The sequence below is a fragment of the Primulina tabacum genome, chromosome 9 (genome assembly GCF_025594145.1).
Source record: "Primulina tabacum isolate GXHZ01 chromosome 9, ASM2559414v2, whole genome shotgun sequence".
Taxonomy (NCBI): Eukaryota; Viridiplantae; Streptophyta; class Magnoliopsida; order Lamiales; family Gesneriaceae; genus Primulina; species Primulina tabacum.
In genome coordinates this window covers 40264711-40285920 of record NC_134558.1, presented here as the reverse complement: position 1 = coordinate 40285920, position 21210 = coordinate 40264711, and the positions used below count along the sequence as shown (strand labels likewise).

At 35.0% G+C, this 21210-nt stretch overlaps 3 protein-coding genes, 1 non-coding gene and 1 pseudogene across 9 annotated transcripts; 3 read left to right on the top strand and 2 right to left on the bottom strand.

Annotated features, from left to right (window-relative positions):
• The first annotated feature begins 3773 nt into the window (after window positions 1-3773).
• Window positions 3774-6202, top strand: LOC142556190 (putative arabinose 5-phosphate isomerase). The gene is made up of 3 exons (XM_075667512.1): window positions 3774-4507; window positions 5139-5362; window positions 5749-6202. The coding sequence occupies exons 1-3, from the start codon at window positions 3857-3859 to the stop codon at window positions 5903-5905; spliced, it is 1032 nt and encodes a 343-aa protein (XP_075523627.1). The 5' UTR covers window positions 3774-3856; the 3' UTR covers window positions 5906-6202.
• A 568-nt stretch (window positions 6203-6770) lies between these two features.
• LOC142556189 (uncharacterized) lies at window positions 6771-13311 on the top strand. 6 transcript variants are annotated; one of them, XR_012822539.1, is made up of 12 exons: window positions 6771-6955; window positions 7055-7151; window positions 7252-7351; window positions 7833-7919; window positions 8412-8543; window positions 9667-9817; window positions 9994-10068; window positions 10181-10240; window positions 12532-12596; window positions 12721-12811; window positions 12985-13184; window positions 13225-13311. XR_012822539.1 is itself a non-coding variant. In XM_075667509.1 (11 exons), exons 1-11 carry the CDS (start codon window positions 6845-6847, stop codon window positions 13024-13026), a joined length of 1077 nt encoding a protein of 358 aa, XP_075523624.1. In that variant the 5' UTR covers window positions 6772-6844; the 3' UTR covers window positions 13027-13209. The 6 variants fall into 6 exon arrangements, 2 of the variants coding, with proteins under 2 accessions (XP_075523625.1, XP_075523624.1); XR_012822538.1 differs by having other exon boundaries at window positions 7249-7351; window positions 13225-13310; XR_012822536.1 differs by having other exon boundaries at window positions 6772-6955; window positions 7249-7351; window positions 7770-7919.
• Window positions 13312-14551: 1240 nt separating this feature from the next.
• Window positions 14552-17310, bottom strand: LOC142556188 (pentatricopeptide repeat-containing protein At5g50280, chloroplastic). Its single transcript, XM_075667508.1, has 2 exons — window positions 16474-17310; window positions 14552-16186 (listed from the first exon to the last, which is right to left on the bottom strand). The coding sequence occupies exons 1-2, from the start codon at window positions 17262-17264 to the stop codon at window positions 14875-14877; spliced, it is 2103 nt and encodes a 700-aa protein (XP_075523623.1). The 5' UTR covers window positions 17265-17310; the 3' UTR covers window positions 14552-14874.
• A 632-nt stretch (window positions 17311-17942) lies between these two features.
• Window positions 17943-18014, bottom strand: TRNAT-UGU (transfer RNA threonine (anticodon UGU)). The gene has a single exon. It is a non-coding gene; the product is annotated as a tRNA-Thr (tRNA).
• Window positions 18015-18273: 259 nt separating this feature from the next.
• Window positions 18274-21210, top strand: LOC142556187 (protein-L-isoaspartate O-methyltransferase 1-like; annotated as a pseudogene).

The following is a 21210-nucleotide window of genomic DNA, read 5'->3' as shown; positions in this document are numbered from 1 at the left end:
CCCAAGGGGTACCAGAAGTTTTTAGACGGGAAGAAGTCGCTAGTAAGCTATGTCTCGGTGTATTAAACACATGCGCACGCGCCCGCCCAAGCTAGGCGCGGTGAGGTGAGGTCTTTGACCAATGTTAATCTTTTTAGACCAAATTTATTTGGAATTTAAATTTTACTCAACAAGAATGCACAACAGGGTGCATGGTGCACTCGGACAGAGCTGGGCGCGCGGAGACAGAACAGGGCACCTTACTGTCCGCGCAGCACACAAGATACAGTACCTTGCGCGCTGCCGCGCGTGTTGTCGCGCGGCTGCGTGCGCTGCACTGTTTCAGAAAAAAACATGCGCGTCCCTTGGTAATCACGCATCTGTTCTTGGCTGGTTTTGGCTCAACCATTGTATCCCTTGACTAAAATTGTGTCTCTTCTAAGCATCCGGTCTGGAGAAACGTGTCTCTTCAACGCAACCCATGATCATCTATCCAACCATCTTCCAAGGCTGCTGAATTTTTTGCTTCATCTCCTCTTCTCATATTGCTGCATCATTTTCGAAAAATACTTCAAAGCTCTACATATTTTGGTGTTCGCTGTGTTCAAGAGTTTGTAGTGCTGCATTCTCTTGATTGAAGTCGTTGTATCTTGGGGACGAATGCTTGCAACGTATAGCACTTTGATACGGACAATTTCGTCTTGCGGAGAAAGGAAATTCCTTGCCTCGACTTACTGTTTCTATTGCTGCGGTTTTGTGTACGTGTCCAACATATCCAGGGTAATATCTATCAAACAAATATGTAGTAGCTGCACATGTAGATGATTTCCAGGCTGAAACAAAAAAAAACATGATAAACATAATATATATAATCAGTGCATGGTAATTTTTTATTTTATAGATTTTGAGTGCTAGGTATAGGTTAACAATTCATGAGGGGACATATTTAAAGTTCACATTCATCTTTTTAGAAAAGAAATTTCAGTCGGTATGGACAAACTATTTTTTTAAGGCTAAAATTACTCTTGTGTATTTGAATTGAACCATTTGCTATCGGTCACCCATGAATATTTGGCCTTACAAAGTCTGAAAAAATATATAAAAATATCACTGTCGAACCATGTCATATATGTTTGGAATATATTTCATTTGAGAGAGTTGAAAAAACACTAACCAATGAGGCTATATCAATTAGTATTTGTTAGTTGTCTCATATTGGTTGAATAAAATAATGGGAGTTGTATATATGGTCCTGGACAATCCTCCCGTCTTGAGCTAGATTTTGGAGTTGAGTTAGATCCAAATTTAATCTTAACATGGTATGAGAGCACATGTTCGATCGATATGTGTTGGACTGCCTATAGTTGGGTCACCCGTTCTGCACATAGTTGTGTCATTTGTAAACTTTATGCTCCAGATGTTCATTCCTAGGCGTGAGATGGTGTGTTAGTTGTCCCACATCGGTTTGATAAAATTACTGAGAGTTGTATATATGGTCCTGTACAATCCACCCTCCTTGAGCTAGCTTTTGGGATTGACTTAAGCTCAAGTTCTAATCTTAACAGTATTACACATAAAAAAATCAATTCTAAACAATAATACAATTAGATCCGCTCTTCATAAACAAACTTGGGATTTGCGATCTCAGATAAAATCGATTCAAGATCATGAGATCCTTTTTATCAAATAGGAAGGGTTTGTTGGTGCTTTTGAATGTATTTTTGTTGTTTAAATAACTTAAACAAAAGAATTTTAAATATATCTCCTCCTCCTTATTGACATTATAATTGTAGTACTAATCATAAATATTGGAGATTTATTGTGATTAGTGCAACTATAGTGTAAATAAGCAGGAGATGAAGCTGTGTTTATATAAAAAAAAATAAAAAGTTATTTAACTCGATTCAAATGCACCATAAAATTTAGAATAAAATAATTTGGAAATCAAATAATATTAATAAATATTAGATATGATATATCATACTTGATCTGCACCGAGTCAATAATCGACATATTCATGCTATTTGTTCGTATGTTTACACTTTTTAAAAAAAAATTACAAATGGAGGTGGAGTAAGTCTCGAAGGCGAAACAACACAACATGCCAACCGAGCCAGAAGCCGGTGGCGGTGGCTGTGTTTGCACTATTCTAAGGTTGGGGATAACGGGAGGCATCTTCGCTCACTGGCCCACATCAAATTGTGTGATGAAAATTAACTATGTTTTATATATTTGTGTTTGAAAAGGGCCCGGTTCCCAATTTAGTGGAGTAAACATGTTTAAATCTGGGCTCCTTCTCAACTATCTCGAGCCCATTCCATATTACTAAAATTTTCATGATGATGGGAGAGGTTGGAAATTTTATATATATAAATTATAGAGGTCTAGTTTCCAAAACCACAACTTGTATTAAATAATTTTATTGTAAAAAATCTAGAGATTATAACATGGAGGTGCCCGAGTTCTGAAGCATCAAAGCTCTGAGAGAGAATCAGCTAGGCATATGAATCCAACCGAAATTCTTAAAAAAACATGAACTCACATAATATATGCTGCTGGCCTTCGCCTTCCCTACCAAAATCAATAACTCATTAATCACACAATAATAATTTAAAAGAAATATTTTTCTCTGTGTTTTTTTAGGTACAATTTTTACAAGTACATTTCAATTTTTACAAGTACATAGTGGATTAGGGGTTGACTGACGTGGGTTGAGAGGCTTCTGGCAGCTGAGTCAATCGGTTTAGCCAGTGATCAACTACCACTTTTCGATCTTGGTTCGAAAACAAATCCAAGTTATTGGTTTTGTTAATCATATATTCAAATCAATTTATTGGTTTTTAATACTTTACATATTGTTTTTATTTACATAGTTATGGATTAGAAAATACGCAGGATTGGGAAATTTAAAATAGCTTGATGTCTTACAATATATTTTAAACTCAAGTTGGATCATTTCTCATAAATACAATTTTATTATGATATAAATACATTTTTGTGTCAAAACAATAAAAAAAAAAAAAACAAGGCTCCAAACTATATCTCTAGGGATATAACGAATTAAGCTGTCCGCGAGCTATTCGAATTTCAGTTCGATTAAAGAATTTGTTCATATCATTCATTAAGGTTATCGAATCGAGCTTGAGTTCGATAATTTTGTGGAACAGAGCTCGAGCTTAAAAATATCAGGCTCGTAAAATGAGAAGTCACTCTTTAACTTTTCATATATTAGTTGTCTTTTGATTAAAAATACTCAATGAAATTGAAAATGAACTTATTTTACTAGCTTGTTTAATGAATTCGAAAAAAAAATCGAATTCGAGCCAGACTCGTTAGATACAATAAAAGAGTTATTAACAAATTGTAATCGAGTTTATATATATATATATATATATATATATATATATTAAATCGCTATTATCTCCGTTTTAAGACTTTACTCTAAAAATATATTTCGTATTATTTAAAATAACATATATATATACACATCTATACTATTTTATTAAGTGTGAGATATTTAGAGTAACTAATTTTGGTGTCATGGTCTGTTTTAATAATTATATATATTAATAAAATGTTCAAATTTTAATGCAAGTTATATGTAGGTTCAGCCGATAGAGTCATTGTTTTTTGAATTTTAAGGTTATAGGTTCAATTCTCACTAAGTCATTTTTTTATTCTTTTTATTTTTTTAATTTATATATCAAAATTACAGTATAGTCCCTATTTATTCATTTAAATATAAATCAAATGAACTCTGAACTAGTATATAATTAAAAATTAACCAACTCCCACAAAACCAACTCCCGCGAAACCGTGTGAGTAACCACTTTCCTCTCTTGTCCGAAGCGAAGAATTGGCGTCACAGAGAGCGAAAATGGGGTCTCTTTCTCCGCCATTTTCCAACCTTGAAGACCAGAATAGAGAGAAGCTAACCACATTGGACCAAGCCCATTTGCTTAATCTCTTCAAATCCCAGCAAAATTACCTCAACCATTTCTTTCAAAACCTCGATCTATCCCAAACCCTCACATTCACGCAAACTCTTCTTGATTCCAAGGGCACCATTTTCTTCTCCGGGGTTGGGAAATCCGGCTTTGTTGCACAAAAGATCTCGCAGACCTTGATTTCTCTCGGGATCAGATCCGGGTTTTTATCCCCCGTGGACGCGCTTCACGGGGATATCGGCATTTTATCCTCCCAAGATTTATTGGTCCTCTTCAGCAAAAGCGGGAATTCTGAGGAGTTGTTGAAGCTCGTGCCTTGCGTTAAGGCCAAGGGAGTGTACTTGATATCTGTTACGTCGGTGAGGCCAAATGGGCTCGTAGGATTGTGTGATCTGAACGTGCATTTACCTCTGCAGCGTGAATTGTGCCCGTTCGATCTAGCGCCCGTTACATCGACGGCTATCCAGATGGTTTTTGGGGATACTGTTGCGATTGCTTTGATGGGAGCCAGGAATTTGAGCAAAGAAGAGTATGCGGCGAATCATCCTGCCGGAAGAATTGGGAAGACTTTGATTTTCAAGGTGAATTTTTTATCTTATTATCTTTTCTTTTGGTTTCATATTGCGGAGCTGTTCTGTTGAAAGTAGGTTTGGATGAAAATTGTCGGCGGAGTGGTTGTAGCTTGGATACGAAATTAACTGATTGGATAATGATTTGTTAACCGCAGTATATTAGAATATCTTTAAAAGTTTCGAGTGCGGATGTGACAGTTAATCAATATCTTTTTTAAACAAAAAGCTTAAATCTTTTTGAAGAAAAGCGCAAGCACCGAAAGCTCTATTTCCAGGCTTTTCTAAAATGCCTAATTTCCAATTCCCTAATCTCACCTAAACAACAAGAAGCATTTTTTATAATGACCTTTCTATCCAAATGCACTCCAAGTATGTCTTGAGGTGTTTGTTGGTTGATTTAGTTTGATCTTGTGAAATGAAGGAACTTGGATCGAGTTCTCTGGCCGTATGTTGTGCTTTATGGGCTGTTTCTTAATCTGGGTGAACATGTGTTTTTTTTTTTCGAGAAAATTGGATATTCTTAGTGAAGGTGTAAAGTTTAAGTATGATAAAAAGTCGCTAGAGAACTAATTATTCTAAAGATATGAGACACATCATTTTATTTTTGGTACCTACTTAAATTGCTCACTTTGTGTTGTAGGTGAAGGATCTTATGAAGAAGAGAGAAGAGCTACCAATATGCAGGGAACGGGATCTGATAATGGATCAGCTGGTTGAGCTAAGCAGCAAAGGTTGTGGATGCCTTCTTGTTATAGATGACGATTATCATCTGCTCGGTACGTTTACTGATGGAGATCTGCGTCGCACATTGAATGCCAGTGGTGAGGGAATCTTCAAGCTCACAGTGGGAGAGATGTGCAACAGGTAAAACAGTTTTTTTCACATTGTGGTTCCTATTTTATCATGCTACTATCAACGAGTTGATCTTAAGTTGTGCGAACTTAGGTTGGAAGAAGTAGTTTTGATATGGTGACTATAGACGTAGATTGGTATCATAAAAAACCTCAGTAGATAAAAAGGGTTTTAATTCTTAAGCTGCTTGTTATTTTCACGCTGTATCTTTATATTTTGTGCGACCAAGTATTTTAAAATTTGTGTATTTTCATACTAGCATCAAACCATTGGCTGTGACTTAAAAGGTGTTCTTTCCCATAGCTCAAGATCCATATCTTTAATAAACCTCAAGGTTCGAAACATTTCTGTTGTGTATCTATTGTGAATGGAATTAACATCTTTAGTCGGTGTTACAGGAACCCGAGGACAATTAGTCCAGATGCAATGGCCATAGTAGCAATGCAGAAGATGGAGTCTCCCCCCTCGCCTGTGCATTTCTTGCCCGTCATCAGTGACCATAATGTCTTGATTGGTATCGTTACTTTGCACGGTCTTGTCTCTGCCGGCTTGTGATTCCTGCACGGCCATTTTGTCTTGATCGACGTCGTCTGTCTATGCCCGTGTGATTTTTGGACCATGTACTCTCCAGTCTTTTAATTTTTTTCCCTTTGCTTTATGGTAGTTTGTTATTTCTAGATAATCTGTTCTTATGTGTAATGAAATTCTTTAATATGAATGTTGCAGCATTTCGTTATTTTGTACATATCATTTGCTCTATGTGAGCTGTGTAAGCTACACTTGGAAGAAGATGACTCCTTATAGTCGCTCATCTATGTAAAAATGTTTATATCATCAACCTGTGTTTATTTATTTTCTTGTTCATAGTTTCATTAATTTGGGTTGCCTAAAGACAATCAACTGTGATCTTTTTTTTTACCGTTTTTTCTGATCACTGACTCAACGATAAAAATATTAGTTTTATCGAAATTCTCCATCATTTCCGATTCAAACGTTCAAAAAATAATATCCAAAATTATTTTTATATTCATAATTGATCTGATTTGTAAATTATTGTATTAGTCATGGTTGGTAAACTGTTACATTAGCCGGAGATAGTCTGAAATATTGTTGCTTTCTTGAGTTATAATTTATGTGCACTCGATTACATGCTATTCAATTTATTTGTGGACATATTTATGTAAATTGACTTCGTAATTTTTGATTACGTACAAATTAAAAAAGGGAAATTTTATCTTGGAAATTTTATAATTAATTAGCAAAGATTTTGGAAGATACCATTTTCTTTTTGAAAGTTGAAAGATACTACTTTTTATTTTTTTAAAATAGAGGAAGATAACATTTTGATGTTAAAGAAACATGTACCACAAATAAAATAAAATTTTAGAAAAGGACACCTAATTAAATCATGAACTGGACTGGACCTTGACATCTTGCTGCTCTCTGCCACCCCTCTCCCCGACTGAGGGAATGGTGTGTTGAGAGTGCCTTCAAATGTCTTTGCCGCCGACGGTGGCTACTGTGCCGCCAGTCTCTTCTCTCCCGCCTACCTACCAATCCTTACTCTCCCTTCAACACAACCTTTCTTCCATTTTCAATTCGCCAGTAAGCTTTTCAGCAAAATTTTTTTCATGCCTCTTTCCTCGATGCAAACACACTGCACTCATTTTCTTTTTGATATTGATTTGATGTTATTTTTCTCAGTTCTTTCTCAAGTCACTTAGGAGTGATACAAATCGTGGGCCAACTTTAAGAATCTTGTTAAGGCGTCCTCATGCTTCAATTTCAACACACTACATGGGTTGCGAATCGATATAACTCTGCTGATAACCTCAATCTTCTTATAGATTAATCTTATTGGTTGGATTTTCTTATGTGCATGATTGATTTGCTGACAGAAGTTAGTGCAAGAAATGCTTACGATCCGGAGCTTCGTTCTGTACTTGAACTGGCCACTGATTCCGAATTATATGAACTTGAAAGAATTTTGTTTGGACCCAGGTGATCATCCCTATTTTTTTTCCTCTTGTAGACTTCATTAGTTTTATACTCGCAGTGTTTAGAGATTCTGTTCAATAATGTTCTTGACCTAAAGATCCTGACTATCTGAAATGTAACAAGATTTAGACTTCAACTTTGATTTTCCTTAATAACATTTTGCCTTAAGAGTATGTTGAAATCGCAGGATGTTAGCATGTGATACATTCTATTTGGGAGACATTTAATGGTCACATCATTTTGTTGTATCTTATTTTTATGCTTACCCTTGGTTGTCTTTCTTTAAACATGCTTGGTGATGCATAATATTTTTTTATGCTATTGTAGCTTGTATATTACCATAATTTGGCTGTTTGAGAATTTCCATGGCAACAATACTTACCTTATTCGATTTCTGTGGCCTCTGTGTGTTTCATCGCAGTTATTTCAGTCCTTTGTTGAAATCAATCACAAAAAAAGCTGAGGTTGACTATGTTATGATCAGTGAAGACCCAGACGAAAGGGAAAATTTTATTTCAATGCTCGAAGATAGGTTTTTGTTTCTTGCAGCTGATGCAAGGTCAACTCTGAGGTTGTACCATCTAGTTGTTAGTATTTATTTATAATGAGATGCTTATGAAACTGTTTCCATCAAGTATGGACAAAGTTTTTCTGAGGAGTTGAATTGAACCGTTTTCTCGACAGTTAAGCTCTTTTATTCTGTCGAAAGTTTTTTTCCCCTCGTCCCCTTTTCTCTTTCTGTCTTTCATTCTCCTCTTCTTCCATCTATCTTCCACTTCTGTATTCTCATTCTACATCAAATGTGCCCCTAGCTGAGCACCTCTCATGTTATTAGTGCTAGTATGAAGAAATAAAATTAAATCTTCCATTGATTATATCTAGAACCCTTTGGGAAACTTATTAAAAGCAAAGCTGTTTCTTTAGTCCCACTTCTTTAAAAGGAAAAGCCGATGGTTAGATCTGGGCAGCATTATCTTTCATGTTTCGTGAATAGATTTATTTCTATTTAACATTTATGGTTCAAGAGCCAAATTAAGATCTGGTTGGTTTTATTTGATGACAGGGGTTGGAGACCATCATATAGAAACGTGTTGCTTGAATTGAGGAAAAAATTAAACATACCTTGCTCAACCAAATTGTTAGCTGAAGACCTAGAAGTTGAAATTTTTCTTCATCTCTTTCAAGAATACTCAAGGTACAACTTTTCTCTTTTCTTTTTTTTTTGTCCTGAAGTCACAGTGCCCAGTGTGGATCAGCAGTGCTTCATTGTTTTGCTAACTGATCAACCCTGAAGGTAATATGTTATCGTAGATTAGTTTTTGCGGAACCAGTATACTATAAATGGTTATGCTTATTCTGTTTTATGGTTTTGATTCTTTGCAAATTTTGGAATCTGCAAATTAAAGTAGTTAACACATCGACCTCGTTCGAGTTACTCATAAAGCTGTCTTAAATGGAGAAAATCTATATAAATCTGTTAACCTTTAAGGCTTTTGACAACCTTTTCATTTTAGGCATGTCCTTAACATCTGTAATCTTAATTTTTTTAATAGGTTGTTAGGATCTCCTATTCAACCCACAATGAGCTCTCTAGTCTTGTCGTTAATACTTTATCGTATCATTCATAAAATTGGGAATGTCATCTGTTTAACTGAAAATCTGCAGTGCTTCGCCATGTTTTGTCTTCTTTAGTCTTGAATTATGCAAATTGTCCACTCTCTCTCTCACTTCTTGTTAGGTTGCATTGTGGGTAATTTGGCTTTTTATCATGTTGATATTTTGGTAGTCTAATCTTGATACCACTTTGTCCCTCTGGAACTTCCTGTTTGAGTTTTTCAATACACTTCTTTTTCTATTTCATGTATATTTTTGTGTGAACTGATAGATCCATTTTTTTCCTGTTACTTTTATGTCCAAGCAAAAAGTGAGCATGTAGCCTGTCATATGCAACATTCTACAGATGTTTATATGGGAACTGTGAAACTTTTAGAAAATATTGCTTCAATGTCTATATTGGAGAAGAATTAACTTTGTAGTACCTAGTAACCAGCATCACCTGTCTTCCGCCTTCATGCCTTACGTGCCCCTTTTCCTTAGTTCTTCTCCTCCTGATGACTTCTGACAGTACCTTAAAACTTTTGGAACCAGTGCTTATTCTCTCATTCTGAAATCTTGATGCAAATGTTCTATATAAGTTTTGCTGCAACATTATCTTTACATGTGTACAAATATTTATGTGTACATTTATTGGAAAATATATGTGCGCTTGTAATTGAAATCCCCAACTTCTCAACTTTATGCATCCTTACTTTCCCTAGTGAAGGACCGGGAAGTTTTCCTAGCACAAACGGTAGCCCAACGAATTCTGATGGCTTAAATAATCTGGAAATGGGACTCAACCAATGGAAGTTACAGAAGCTTGCAGCTCTAGGAATAGGTGCAACAGAACTCCGCTCGTTGATATTAAAGGTTTTGTAGTTTCCATTGTTTTCTCTTATTTTTGTGTTAATGTGTGTTATATATTGACTCATTTTAGTCTTCAGAGTGGTGGGATGCTTACTTTAGAGAAACTGTTTAAATAGTTTTATTTGTTTTTATGCAGTGTTTATATTTTTAACACTGACTCAGTTTCCATGCTATCGCAGTTGGCTGGGAGGTTATCTGGAAAGTTATTTTTGGAAGCTGCTAAATATCAAGTAAAGAAAGAAGTTATTAAAAAGGTTCATATTGAGAGCTCTTTCTGTTAGTTTGCCAGTTACATTTCTGGGATGCAATAGTTGAAGATTTCCTTGATTTAGGTTCTGAATATTGCATTTAGTTTTTTCTTTTCAGGGCGGGCAGTTGGCAACAATTAACCTAGAATCTGGAATAGCGTTGCTGGCTGCCAGACAGGTTCGATTTCTGATTTTTTTAAAATCGTTGATCAAGTGCTACTTCAATTAAATGTAACTTCCCATTTTGGTCCTTTGGTCTGGGGCATTTCTTTCTTGGTGGCTCTTTTTACATGAGATAATATTATGATATTTGAAATGAATTTTGTGTTTTTCCTAAATCTAATCTCCTCGATGAAAAGAATTTGTATGGCATCCTTTGACCCAGACTTTTTTTACGCGCCCATTATAACTATGGTATTGGCCATTAGAAAACCAGCTCATGTAATGTAGAAATATAATTCTTCATCAACGACCCCGGGTGCTTAGATATATCTAACATACATATAAATATATGACTTCTAATTGTGAATTTTCCAATATATCCTTGTTCATTTAATGTAGCAAATTAAATCAATAATTTTTTTGATGAGTTCTTTTATAATTTATTGTCTATCTTAAATGTCTTTGGATATTAATGCATATTGAATTTATCAATTTACCCATAATTTTTCTTTGTTGCTAACTAATTTTTTTTTACTAAAATTAGTGTATTTCTTCATGGTTGCTAATGAATATTTAATATTTATATCTTATCTTTTCTTTTATTTTATAAATTGATTTAAGTAATAATTAAATAAATAGTTACTCAATAATTTTAATATTTTTAAAATTAAAGTTTCTATTATTATATATTTTGTTATCAATTTTAAATTGCGTTCTAAACACAATACAAAGTATGATTATATTAGCATTATTCTATTACGAAATCATCATATATAATATATTGATTTGTTATCTTGTTTGTTTAGATAATAATGTTTTTAAAATTAAAATTTCTATTATTATATATTTTGTTATCAATTTTCAATTGCGTTCTAAACATAATACAAAGTATGATTATATTAGCATTATTCTATTACGAAATCATCATATATAATATATTGATTTGTTATCTTGTTTGTTCTTTTCAACCTATTAATTAATTTCTAATTGTATGTGATGAAATTACATACATAAAAAACAATTTTTTCTTTTTTCTACATATTAATTAATTTATCATTATATATGATGAATTTATATATATAAAACTATTTTTCACATTTCAAAATAACAAAATTGTTATTTAATATTACTCATTTATTAAATTAACTAAGTTATGTTTACCATTTCATTGTGAATTATTACTATGATTGCAACTTAATGAAGCATAGGTGCTGACATAGAGTGGTTATCCTAACAATTAATATTTGTGTTTAAATTATTATTAGTAATTAAAACTACTTTGTGTTCGATGAAATTATTTGATTAGTGAGAATAAATTTGATTTAGAAAAATGATTTCTAGAATGTAAAATAACAACTATATCATATTTGTTAGGTGCAATAATTGTTTATGTAAGGTATAACAATCCAAATGTTACGTTTGAGTTGTTTTACGATTTTAAAAGATTTTAGTTAATGTTGGATCATTACCCCGTTTATAACTTTTGGTAAAGCGGCAAATGCATGATCTTACAATTGGTATATATAAGAGTCAAAGTCATGAGATCGATTCTCATATATTGCAATTAGTGTAATTATTGATATTGTTGGAGTGCAATAATTGTCTTTGTTTGATACATCGATCGAATCATGACGATTGAGCTACTATACTGTTTAAAATATTTGAGTAATTGAGTTGATGCGTAATATCTATTCTAAAAAAAGAAAAAGAAAAACAAAATTCGCAAGGAGTTAAAAGTTAGCAAAAATACAATTGATATTTAACTTAATAACAAGTTTAGGGGTTTTATTTTAACATCATTATGATAATTTAGTTAATTAAGAGAATTTTATTTGACAATCACTATATGCACTCCATTTAAATACATTGTAATTTTGGTTTTAGTAAAATTTACTATTCTCTTAACTTTATTTTTATTGTTTTTCATTGTGAATGATATCTGGTTGAAAAATATATTTGTTAATTTGAGAGAGCTGTCATTATGTTATAATCATGCAAATTGAAAAATGTTATATAAATAATTGAATATATTTGATTCATCGTCATTGTGTATTTTTATTTATTGTGTTTGATATATTTAGATGAATAAATACTCATAAACAAGATGTTATTCAAACGATTTTAAAATTTATCTAAATCTCGTTATTATATTTTTCATTATTAATCACCCACGTGCATCGCACGTGATCATTCCTAGTATATATATATATATATATTTCTAAATTACTATCTTATGGATATGCCATTATCTATAGCTGCAAAATAAGATTGATTATTGTGTTTTCTTATACCGAGCGCGCTTAACAGGGACTTAAAGTTGCAGCCAGTCGGTATTTGGGGATCAGAGGCATTGCTCAGTTACTTGGCCTACTGTATGATCCATGCTCTATGAAAATCTATTTCCTTCATGGTTCTTCATAATATTATCTCATCATACAGCATACAATTTTTCTTTGTTTTATGTCCATCTCTTGCATCCGTTTTCAACTTGTGTAGGATGTGGGGTACCCTTCTGGCAGATGTTGTCATTCAGATGCTTGGAACTGATTACTCCAGGATTTTGCGAGCCATATACGCATTTGCTCAAGTAATGTCTAATGATGCTTCTTGTTTTTTTAATTCGTCGTTTTCACAATCTCAGATCGCTGTGAAATCATTATTGATTCTAGACCTCCAAGCTTTTAACATCCCTTAATTTATCCATACGAGGATTCTTCAACATTTTTTTGTTTTATGAACTTATGTTGTTACCTATTCCAGATTCGAATCTACCGCTCCCATAAAACTTCTGAAATGATGTGAGACGGGGTCGGTGTTACTCCGACGTTCCTCCCCTATTATTTCGTGGAGAAGGTTGATCTTTGATTGTGGTTGTAATGGCACAAGAATTGAGCATATGCATATCCATTGTCATGGGCATAATTTGAAGATGACTGCTGAATGTACAAAATGCTTGAAATGTTATACAAGTAGTTTTTGTTTTTATTTTTATTTTTTGAGTAGTAGTATTTTTTTTTTTTTTTGAACGAGAAGGAAATATATAACTGCAAATCTGGAATAATTACATTGGAAATCAGAGTAAGTGAAGGAGTACCTCGACCTATCACATCAGGACACGTAGACAATCTCCCGATCGAAATAATTTCATCTCTAGCTCCCAAACATTTGCATTTATTGAGTTACGAGTATATGTACAATGAAAGTTATACGCACAATTATAATTATTTTTTAAATTACAAAATAAATGCACTATAATTTTAAAAAAATATCTTTTGGGTAAGTTTGTAATGTAAAAAACAATGTATAACTTTCGTTGTGATTTTTGTGTCTTTGAGATTTAGTTGTTCTAATTTATGTTGTATGTAAAAAGTACTTCAAAACTTGTGACAATAGTGTAATATTAGCAATCCTTCCCAAATCCATCCACCATTTGCCCAATTAGCAGAGACTTCCAAACAAATTTCACTTTTATCCCACAAAAAATTCCATAAGTACCAAATATAAATCAACCCTACAACTATCTTTATTTATAAATCAAGCATACTTTTCATCATTCAAAAACCATGCACATAAACTTGTATATATAATGTTCGGTTTCAAAATTTTATGTCGTGAAGGAGCCAATTATCAAAATAACATTTAGTAAACTTTCATAAGAGCCCGTTAGCAAAATTTAGAGAAGAGATAAAACTTAATCAATGTGTTTCAAAACAATACGTTTTAACTCCGGTGATATATATTTATTTTATTATATTTTTATCGATATATCAAAATATATTTTAGTTGTATTTATTGATATGTAATATAATTGTAATACTATAATATACGTTACATATATTTTAAATTTTATACATATTAGATGATCGAGTACCATATATAAATTTTGGAGATCATGCAGAAACCGAGCATTTCAAATGGAGATCATGCAGAAGGCAATAGAAAAAGAGAGGTTTTCGACTAAAATTTACGATCATGATGAAAACAACAAGATTGGAGTCCAAGAAATGTTCCAAAGGTAAAAGAAGATTTTGCAATCCTTGAGGTTTAGTTGTGCTCGCTCGTTATACGTTGTGAAAAAGTAGTTTACTTTACCATCTGTATGAATTATAATTTTAGTCCTCAGTTTGTTGTATCCAAGTCAACAACTAATTCAGGTATTCGACAATCATTATTTATATTTTTCGACATTTCGTAAATTTTTCGTGCCTCAAGAGATGTAAGTATAACAATGCTAGTCTGTTTCAGTAAAAGAGAACTTTAAGCACAATTCTTGCGTTCATTACATATGTCTAAAAGTGGAAATACGTAAATATGCGATTGGAATCTGTAGCTTGAAGCTAAACTACATCTAAAATAGCTAAGAATACCTTTATCAATGGCTGAGGTAAATTCGAGGTTGAAAGTTGTGTTAAGATATTAACTGCAGAAATAGAAAGAATGCACAACATACTAAAAAGTTGGTAGCTAGTGTTATGGCATAATAAGAATTTATGCAAGTTCCAGAACATTCACATGCAAATACATCTAAATTTTACCAATTCACATGAACTGCGTACAGTGCAAGAGACATGCTCAGTAGCTAGAAGGACATGACTTATTTCACTGCATTCCACATCCTCTCATCAAAGAATTTATAAGCACTCTAACAAATTATCGCCGTGAAGCCTGAGCAGAGCCAGGAGTTCTCGACCGGTTCTTTCTGCTCTTCCAAAATTCATCCTTCTTCCCTTTTTTCTTCTCTTTCAACAAGCCCATGCTACTTTTTATAATACCCATTAGAGCGCTCTTATCCTTCCTATTCTTTATCTTAGCTTTCACATCCAGAATTGCCCTGAGCTTCTGATATGATTTGGCATCAGGTACCTGACCATTTTTTACCATCTGTTTATGATAAAAGAATGCCCTCTTGAAATCACGGACTCGAATATAGGCATAAATCATGGTGGAATAAGTAATAGAATCTGGTTTCAGACTAAGAGCAGACATCTCTTTCAACAGCTGTGGTAACTTTGATTCTTGCATTCCCCTTGCATATGCATTTATCAGCATGTTATACGTCAACACGGTCGGTTGAAAACCAAGCTTTCCAAACTCGCATATTACATCTCTTGCTTCGACATAATGACCTTGCTTCGCAAATCCATCAAGAAGAGTGTTAAAAGTAACTTGTGTCCCTCCCACTTTATCCTTAATCATCATCTTCCAAATTTTCATCAGACTATCAGTGTCTCCAGCACGTCTAAACGCATCCAACAGAGCAGTATACGTCTCGACAGAAGGTTTTATTCCATCCTTCAACATATTTTCAAAAGCCATAAAAGATTTCTCATGCCATCCATCTACTGCGTAAGCATGGATAAGGGCTGTATAAGAATGAGAGGTGGGCTTTATACCAATTTTCTTCATCCTCAAAAATGCATCCGCAGCCATGTCGCTCATTTTCATCCCATAAGCACTAATCAGGCACGTATATGACCTCACATTTGGCTCTAGCCCACCAGCTTCCATCTCCTGAAGTAATTTTTCAACAATCTCAGGTTGCGATCTTTTACTATAGGCATCCATCAATATGTTGTACGTGGCAGCAGTTGGTGCTATTCCCTTTGTCTTCATCTCAGCAAAAAGACATTCCGCCTCTTCAACCTGGTTAGATTTACTATAAGCATCCATTATTGTATTATAAACAATAGCATTAGGCAAAATACCCTTTTTCTCCATTTCAGATTGGACTATAAGAGCTTCTTTCTTTAGCCCCTCGTCACAGAATGATTTGATTAGAGCCCCGAGAACTTCCAAACTCCATTTGACTCCCTTTCCACTCATCTTTTCAAAGAATTCCCATGTATTTTTGGCACTACAACCATCCTTCCTCATGATTGTAATCATTATAGAACAAGTCACAGGATCAGGTCTTATGTTACTTGTTTCCATTGACTCGAACACTTTCCATGCGTCCTCATACCTTTGAAAATGGCAGCACATAATAAATAACACGTTACCTCGCCATAAAAGCATGATCAACCTTATATACACAAATGTTTTTATTGATTACATCCTAAATAAGTCTAAATTCAAATGCACATAAATGCTTTGATGATTACACATATGTGAACATTACGAGCAGATAAGACATTGATGCTGCTAGAAAATAGAAAATGAATGAAGAAAAGCAATCGATAAAACTGCTGAATAGCACTAGAACTACGAACGGCAAATTTCAACTATCCTAAATCAGTCAAAATTCGATACCTTCCACAAAACAAAAGGCCCGAAATAGCAGCATTGTAAACAAGTACATCTCTAAATCGCTTGTTTTGATCAAAAGGCAAGTTCTTGAACACTGTCAACAACTCGTCCCCCTTCCCCGCTCTCCCAAGTATAGGAAAGAAAACCGAACATGCCCGAGGAGAAACTAAACAAGGCTCAGTCATTCCCATCCATTCAAAAAAATACAAACAACCCATCACATCACCATCTTCACCCAATAATCTTATTACCTCCACACACTCCTCTGGCCCTATTTTCCCACCAAAATCACATCTTTCCAGTGCCTCTCCTAGCGTAACGTTCAGCGGTAACGCCCTCGCAATACCCAAAATTTCCCCGACAACCCCCTCCACTTCTGGTGAAGTTTGTTCACTGTGAGGAACGGATAATTGATGGGTTTCACTATCGGAATCAGAATCGATGTTATCAAATGCGGAGGACAAGTGCCAGGAACTTTTCCGGTTCTTCTGGAAGGTAATTCTGCCTTCTGGAGTCGGGTCAGGGTCTGAAGTTCGGGACTTAAAGAATTTGAGAATCGGGTCGTTTATTTTTTCAATATTATCATCATCTTGCTGGGGTTTTATTCCTGGGTTTTGTAGAAAAGGGAGGAAAATGGAGGAGTTAGGGGTTTGGGTGGCGGCAGAGGAGATGTCAAACTTCAATCTGTTTCTTGAGCTTTCGGGTAGTTTCAGAATCTGGAAGTGTTGGGGTATTTTTTTATGGTTGGGAGAGTAGAGCGAAGAAGTGAAGGAGCGAAAAGAAGAAGTAGCCATGATGCAGAAGGTAAAAAGAATTAAACAAATATATACAGCATAAGAACGACCCGCAATTCTATCTTTTTTCGTTTAAATATCTAAATTGATTGGTTCTTGAGATTGGACCTAGAGCCATGGTCTATGTATACTGATTGAATGACCGAATGAATTAAGCTATAGACAATAATCTATGTACCAGATTACTGATCTACTAAAAAATACGGTTTCGACCCGGAAAGTTAATACAATGAACAATATGTTTAAAATCTGGCATATGATTCATCTGAAGAACATGACTTTGGTTCGGAAATGTGAATTCACTTTGACTCGTAAATCATCGATTGTACGGATCATAGTTGAATATGTGAGAAAAAAATGCTACATGCGATATTCGTGGAAGGGATTTTGAGAAGGGCGATTGAGCTGCGTTCGTACGATTTGAAGGTGGCCACTGATACACTTGTCTATGGCGGATCTTCTGATCAAATGTAGCCTTTATTTTGAGCAAACGCAAGGAAGCTTCCAACACTCGAGGCGAAAAGCTTCAAACCAATCAATGCAAAGATTACAATTTAATTTTCTCACAGATCGAGTTCAAGTTTCAAATACTATAAAATACAAAAGCATTTAAATTTAAAACAATAAATTTAAGTGCTAGTGAATTAAGTATTAAAATGAAAATACAGAAAAGCGATCTGCCCCCATGCAGGATCGAACTACAGACCTCCAGTTTACAAGACTGGCGCTCTACCACTGAGCTATAGGGGCTGATACAAACTTTTGTCCTAATTTAAAATTTAAGAAATGTTTAATTATTTTATTATGTTGTTATCCTCCATTTTGTAGAGATTATACTCGGGATCTACATATAGAAATAGGAATGTGAATAATTTCCACATGCTCTGGGAAAAGCCAACTTGGTGGTGTTGGGCTAAAGGCCATGGGCCAACTCGATAAATGATTTTAAATTTTCTTGGCCCAATTAAGAAATCAGGCATGGTGTCCAATATATTGGAGAGCAGCTGGCCCAAGTACCAACAATTGGGCTTCCACACGCGGTTGTGTGGCGGCGCCAGAAGCAAGTGGAAGCTTGACAGAGAGGCAGGAAGCAGGCGGTGAGCGACAAAATATGCATTCCACGTCACACTCGCTAATAATAGCTTGGGGTTGCCGCTATCGTGCGCCTATTAAGCTATCCTCCTTCTACCTCACTCCTCTCCTCCACCACCGCCGCCGTACACGTGAACTCTCTCCGCCGCCGGTCGCCGTCCTCAACACCTCCACCATATCCTCTGGCTGCCGCTTGCTCAATCCTCACTTCACGGGGAACTCTCTCTTTTCCCGCATGGAGGTACTATTTTATCTAGTGGATTTTGCCTCAGTTTTTTAACGTGGGACATCGTAATTTTACCGGAGTTTTTTCATTTCTCTGTCAGTAGGATCATGTATATTGCCTTGTTGGCACTGCTTTTTGGCTTGAAGTGACTGACACTACTGAAAACTTTTCATGGAAATATCTGATTTAGAATATATTGATTGTACTGAAGCTGGATTGAGTTTTTTCCTGCCGTAGGAAATGTTTATGTTGGATAACTAACCCGTGAAGAGATTCAAAATTAGTCTTGGTTATGCAGTAAAAAGTTGAATTCAACTAGTATATGAATGGAAGCTTTATCAGTTGAATGGGATGTGGAAGGGTGCTCTATCATATCCTCTCTCTTCAGAAAGGGGAGAATGACCCTTCCTGGCTTCATCAGATTCAGATCATATTGCAGGTGGTATTCACGGGAAATATTAGGTGGCCGGTGCAGTGTTCCTTGTGATATGGTCTAATGAACAAAATTAATCTGCTGACACGATGTCGAGGATAAAGTATATTTTCTCGACCAAATACCTCATTGTGTGCAATGGCTTTTGTAGGATTTGTTAGAATGGTAATCTTATCTTGGTAAGGAAGATGGTTTAGCTTCTGTGTTTTTTCCTGAGGTTATATTTGAGAATTTATCGCTGAATGAGTTCTTTGAGTAGCTATTTTCCATTCAATGATTGACTGAATTCTAGAATTATGTCTTAAGAAAATTATAGTGTGATTTTTTTTTTAGTTTCCTGTTCACTTGGTGACAGATATTAATGAGAAGGATGGTCCGGTCACATCTTATCTCAATGTTGTTTTATGTTTCTAAGCAGCGGATCTGGACTGGAAGTTGTATCAATAAGAATAATGAAATGCTGGATCATTTGCAGAGATATGGAGTGATAAAATCAAAGAAAATAGCTGAAGTAATGAAAAGTATAGACCGGGCATTGTTTGTTCCTGAAGGTACACCACCATATGTTGACAGTCCCGTGCAGATAGGTTACAATGTTACTATTTCTGCCCCGCATATGCATGCCGCATGCCTTGAATTGTTGGAAAACAATTTGAAACCTGGCATGCACGCTTTGGATGTGGGCTCAGGTGAATATATATTACCTTATCCTTAAATATTGGGAAGTTTCGTATTCGTATAGCTGGTCTCTGACTATCACATTGCAGCGCATCCATTCCATGTAATTAAATTGATTTACACCGGCAATAATAAAAATATAACGGTTTAAAAACTCGTCTATTGACTCTGTTTCTATTATATATTATGTTTTTCCTGTGGCGAATTTGGCAAAAAGAATCTTTTATTCGATGCAATTTTTGGCTTCCGGAATTGAGTACTTTCAGATTTGCATGTCCTGAAACATCTTTGCTTGCAGGCACTGGGTATTTGACTGCATGCTTTGCAGTCATGGTTGGGCCACAAGGTCGTGCTGTTGGAGTGGAACATATTCCTGAGCTGGTTGACTCCTCTATTGTAAATATCCAAATGAGTGCTGCTGCCCAGCTACAGAAAGAAGGAATCTTATCCTTGCATGCTGGCGGTATGTTGTTGATTGCTATTTCATTTCCATTGCAAATTGGCAATTGTGCATTCAAGGGTTGTTTTGTTTAGTTTTTAGGCATTTTCTGAGGAAAATGGTTTCATGTGCTTTGTGACTGTGTTTGTTGCCTAACATATTTAGAAGACAGCTGACATCTGGTAACTTGATGTGTCATTTTTATAAGCAACATATCTTGCAGCACTTAATAAAAGATTTAACTAGAATGTTAAACAAAAGCTTTCAATTTGAAGAATGAAATGTGCTTGAAAGAAAAGGAACTTGATGATCATCATGGTAAAAAAACCCGATTTTTTACACGGTAGAGGCCATTTGCTTTTGGAGTTAAATGCTACATCTATGCAGGGTGAAGCAAGCAGGAGCGAGCCCCTAATTGAAAAATCAAAATTTGAGTTGTCCCTCCGTCTACCGCTTTGGGTTTTGGATTTCTCACTACCTAGATTATTAAGTCATCTAGTCAACTTATTTCCGAAATCAATTCAGTGCCAAAAAAATCATGTTAGCTCTACCAGATGTTCAATATGTTCACTGAGTTTTCTTCTCAAAAAAAATATGTTCACGAGTTACACAATTTTCATTGCCGACAGATGGAAGACTGGGCTGGCCCCAGTTTGCCCCATACGATGCGATTCACGTTGGAGCAGCTGCATCTGAAATTCCAGAAGCACTTATTGAACAATTGAAGCCAGGAGGAAGATTGGTGATCCCTGTTGGGAACGTCTTCCAGGATTTGAAAGTCGTGGACAAAAATATGGACGGCTCACTCAGCGTCCGGAAGCGAAACTTCTGTACGGTATGTGCCACTGACAAGCCGAGAAGCTCAATTGAGGGGGGACTAGTTGGTATTTTTCATATCTGAGCGTCCCAATAATGTAAATAATAAGGTAAACTCGTTTGAATCTTCTACCTAGTTGTGTGTATAGAAAAGTGTTGTATGCTTTGTTGCAACACTGTAAATTGTAATGTTTTTTGTGCATACACACACATAAGCAGCTTGTGTCTTTAATGAAAACCGTGGTATCTGTTATTCGGGTCA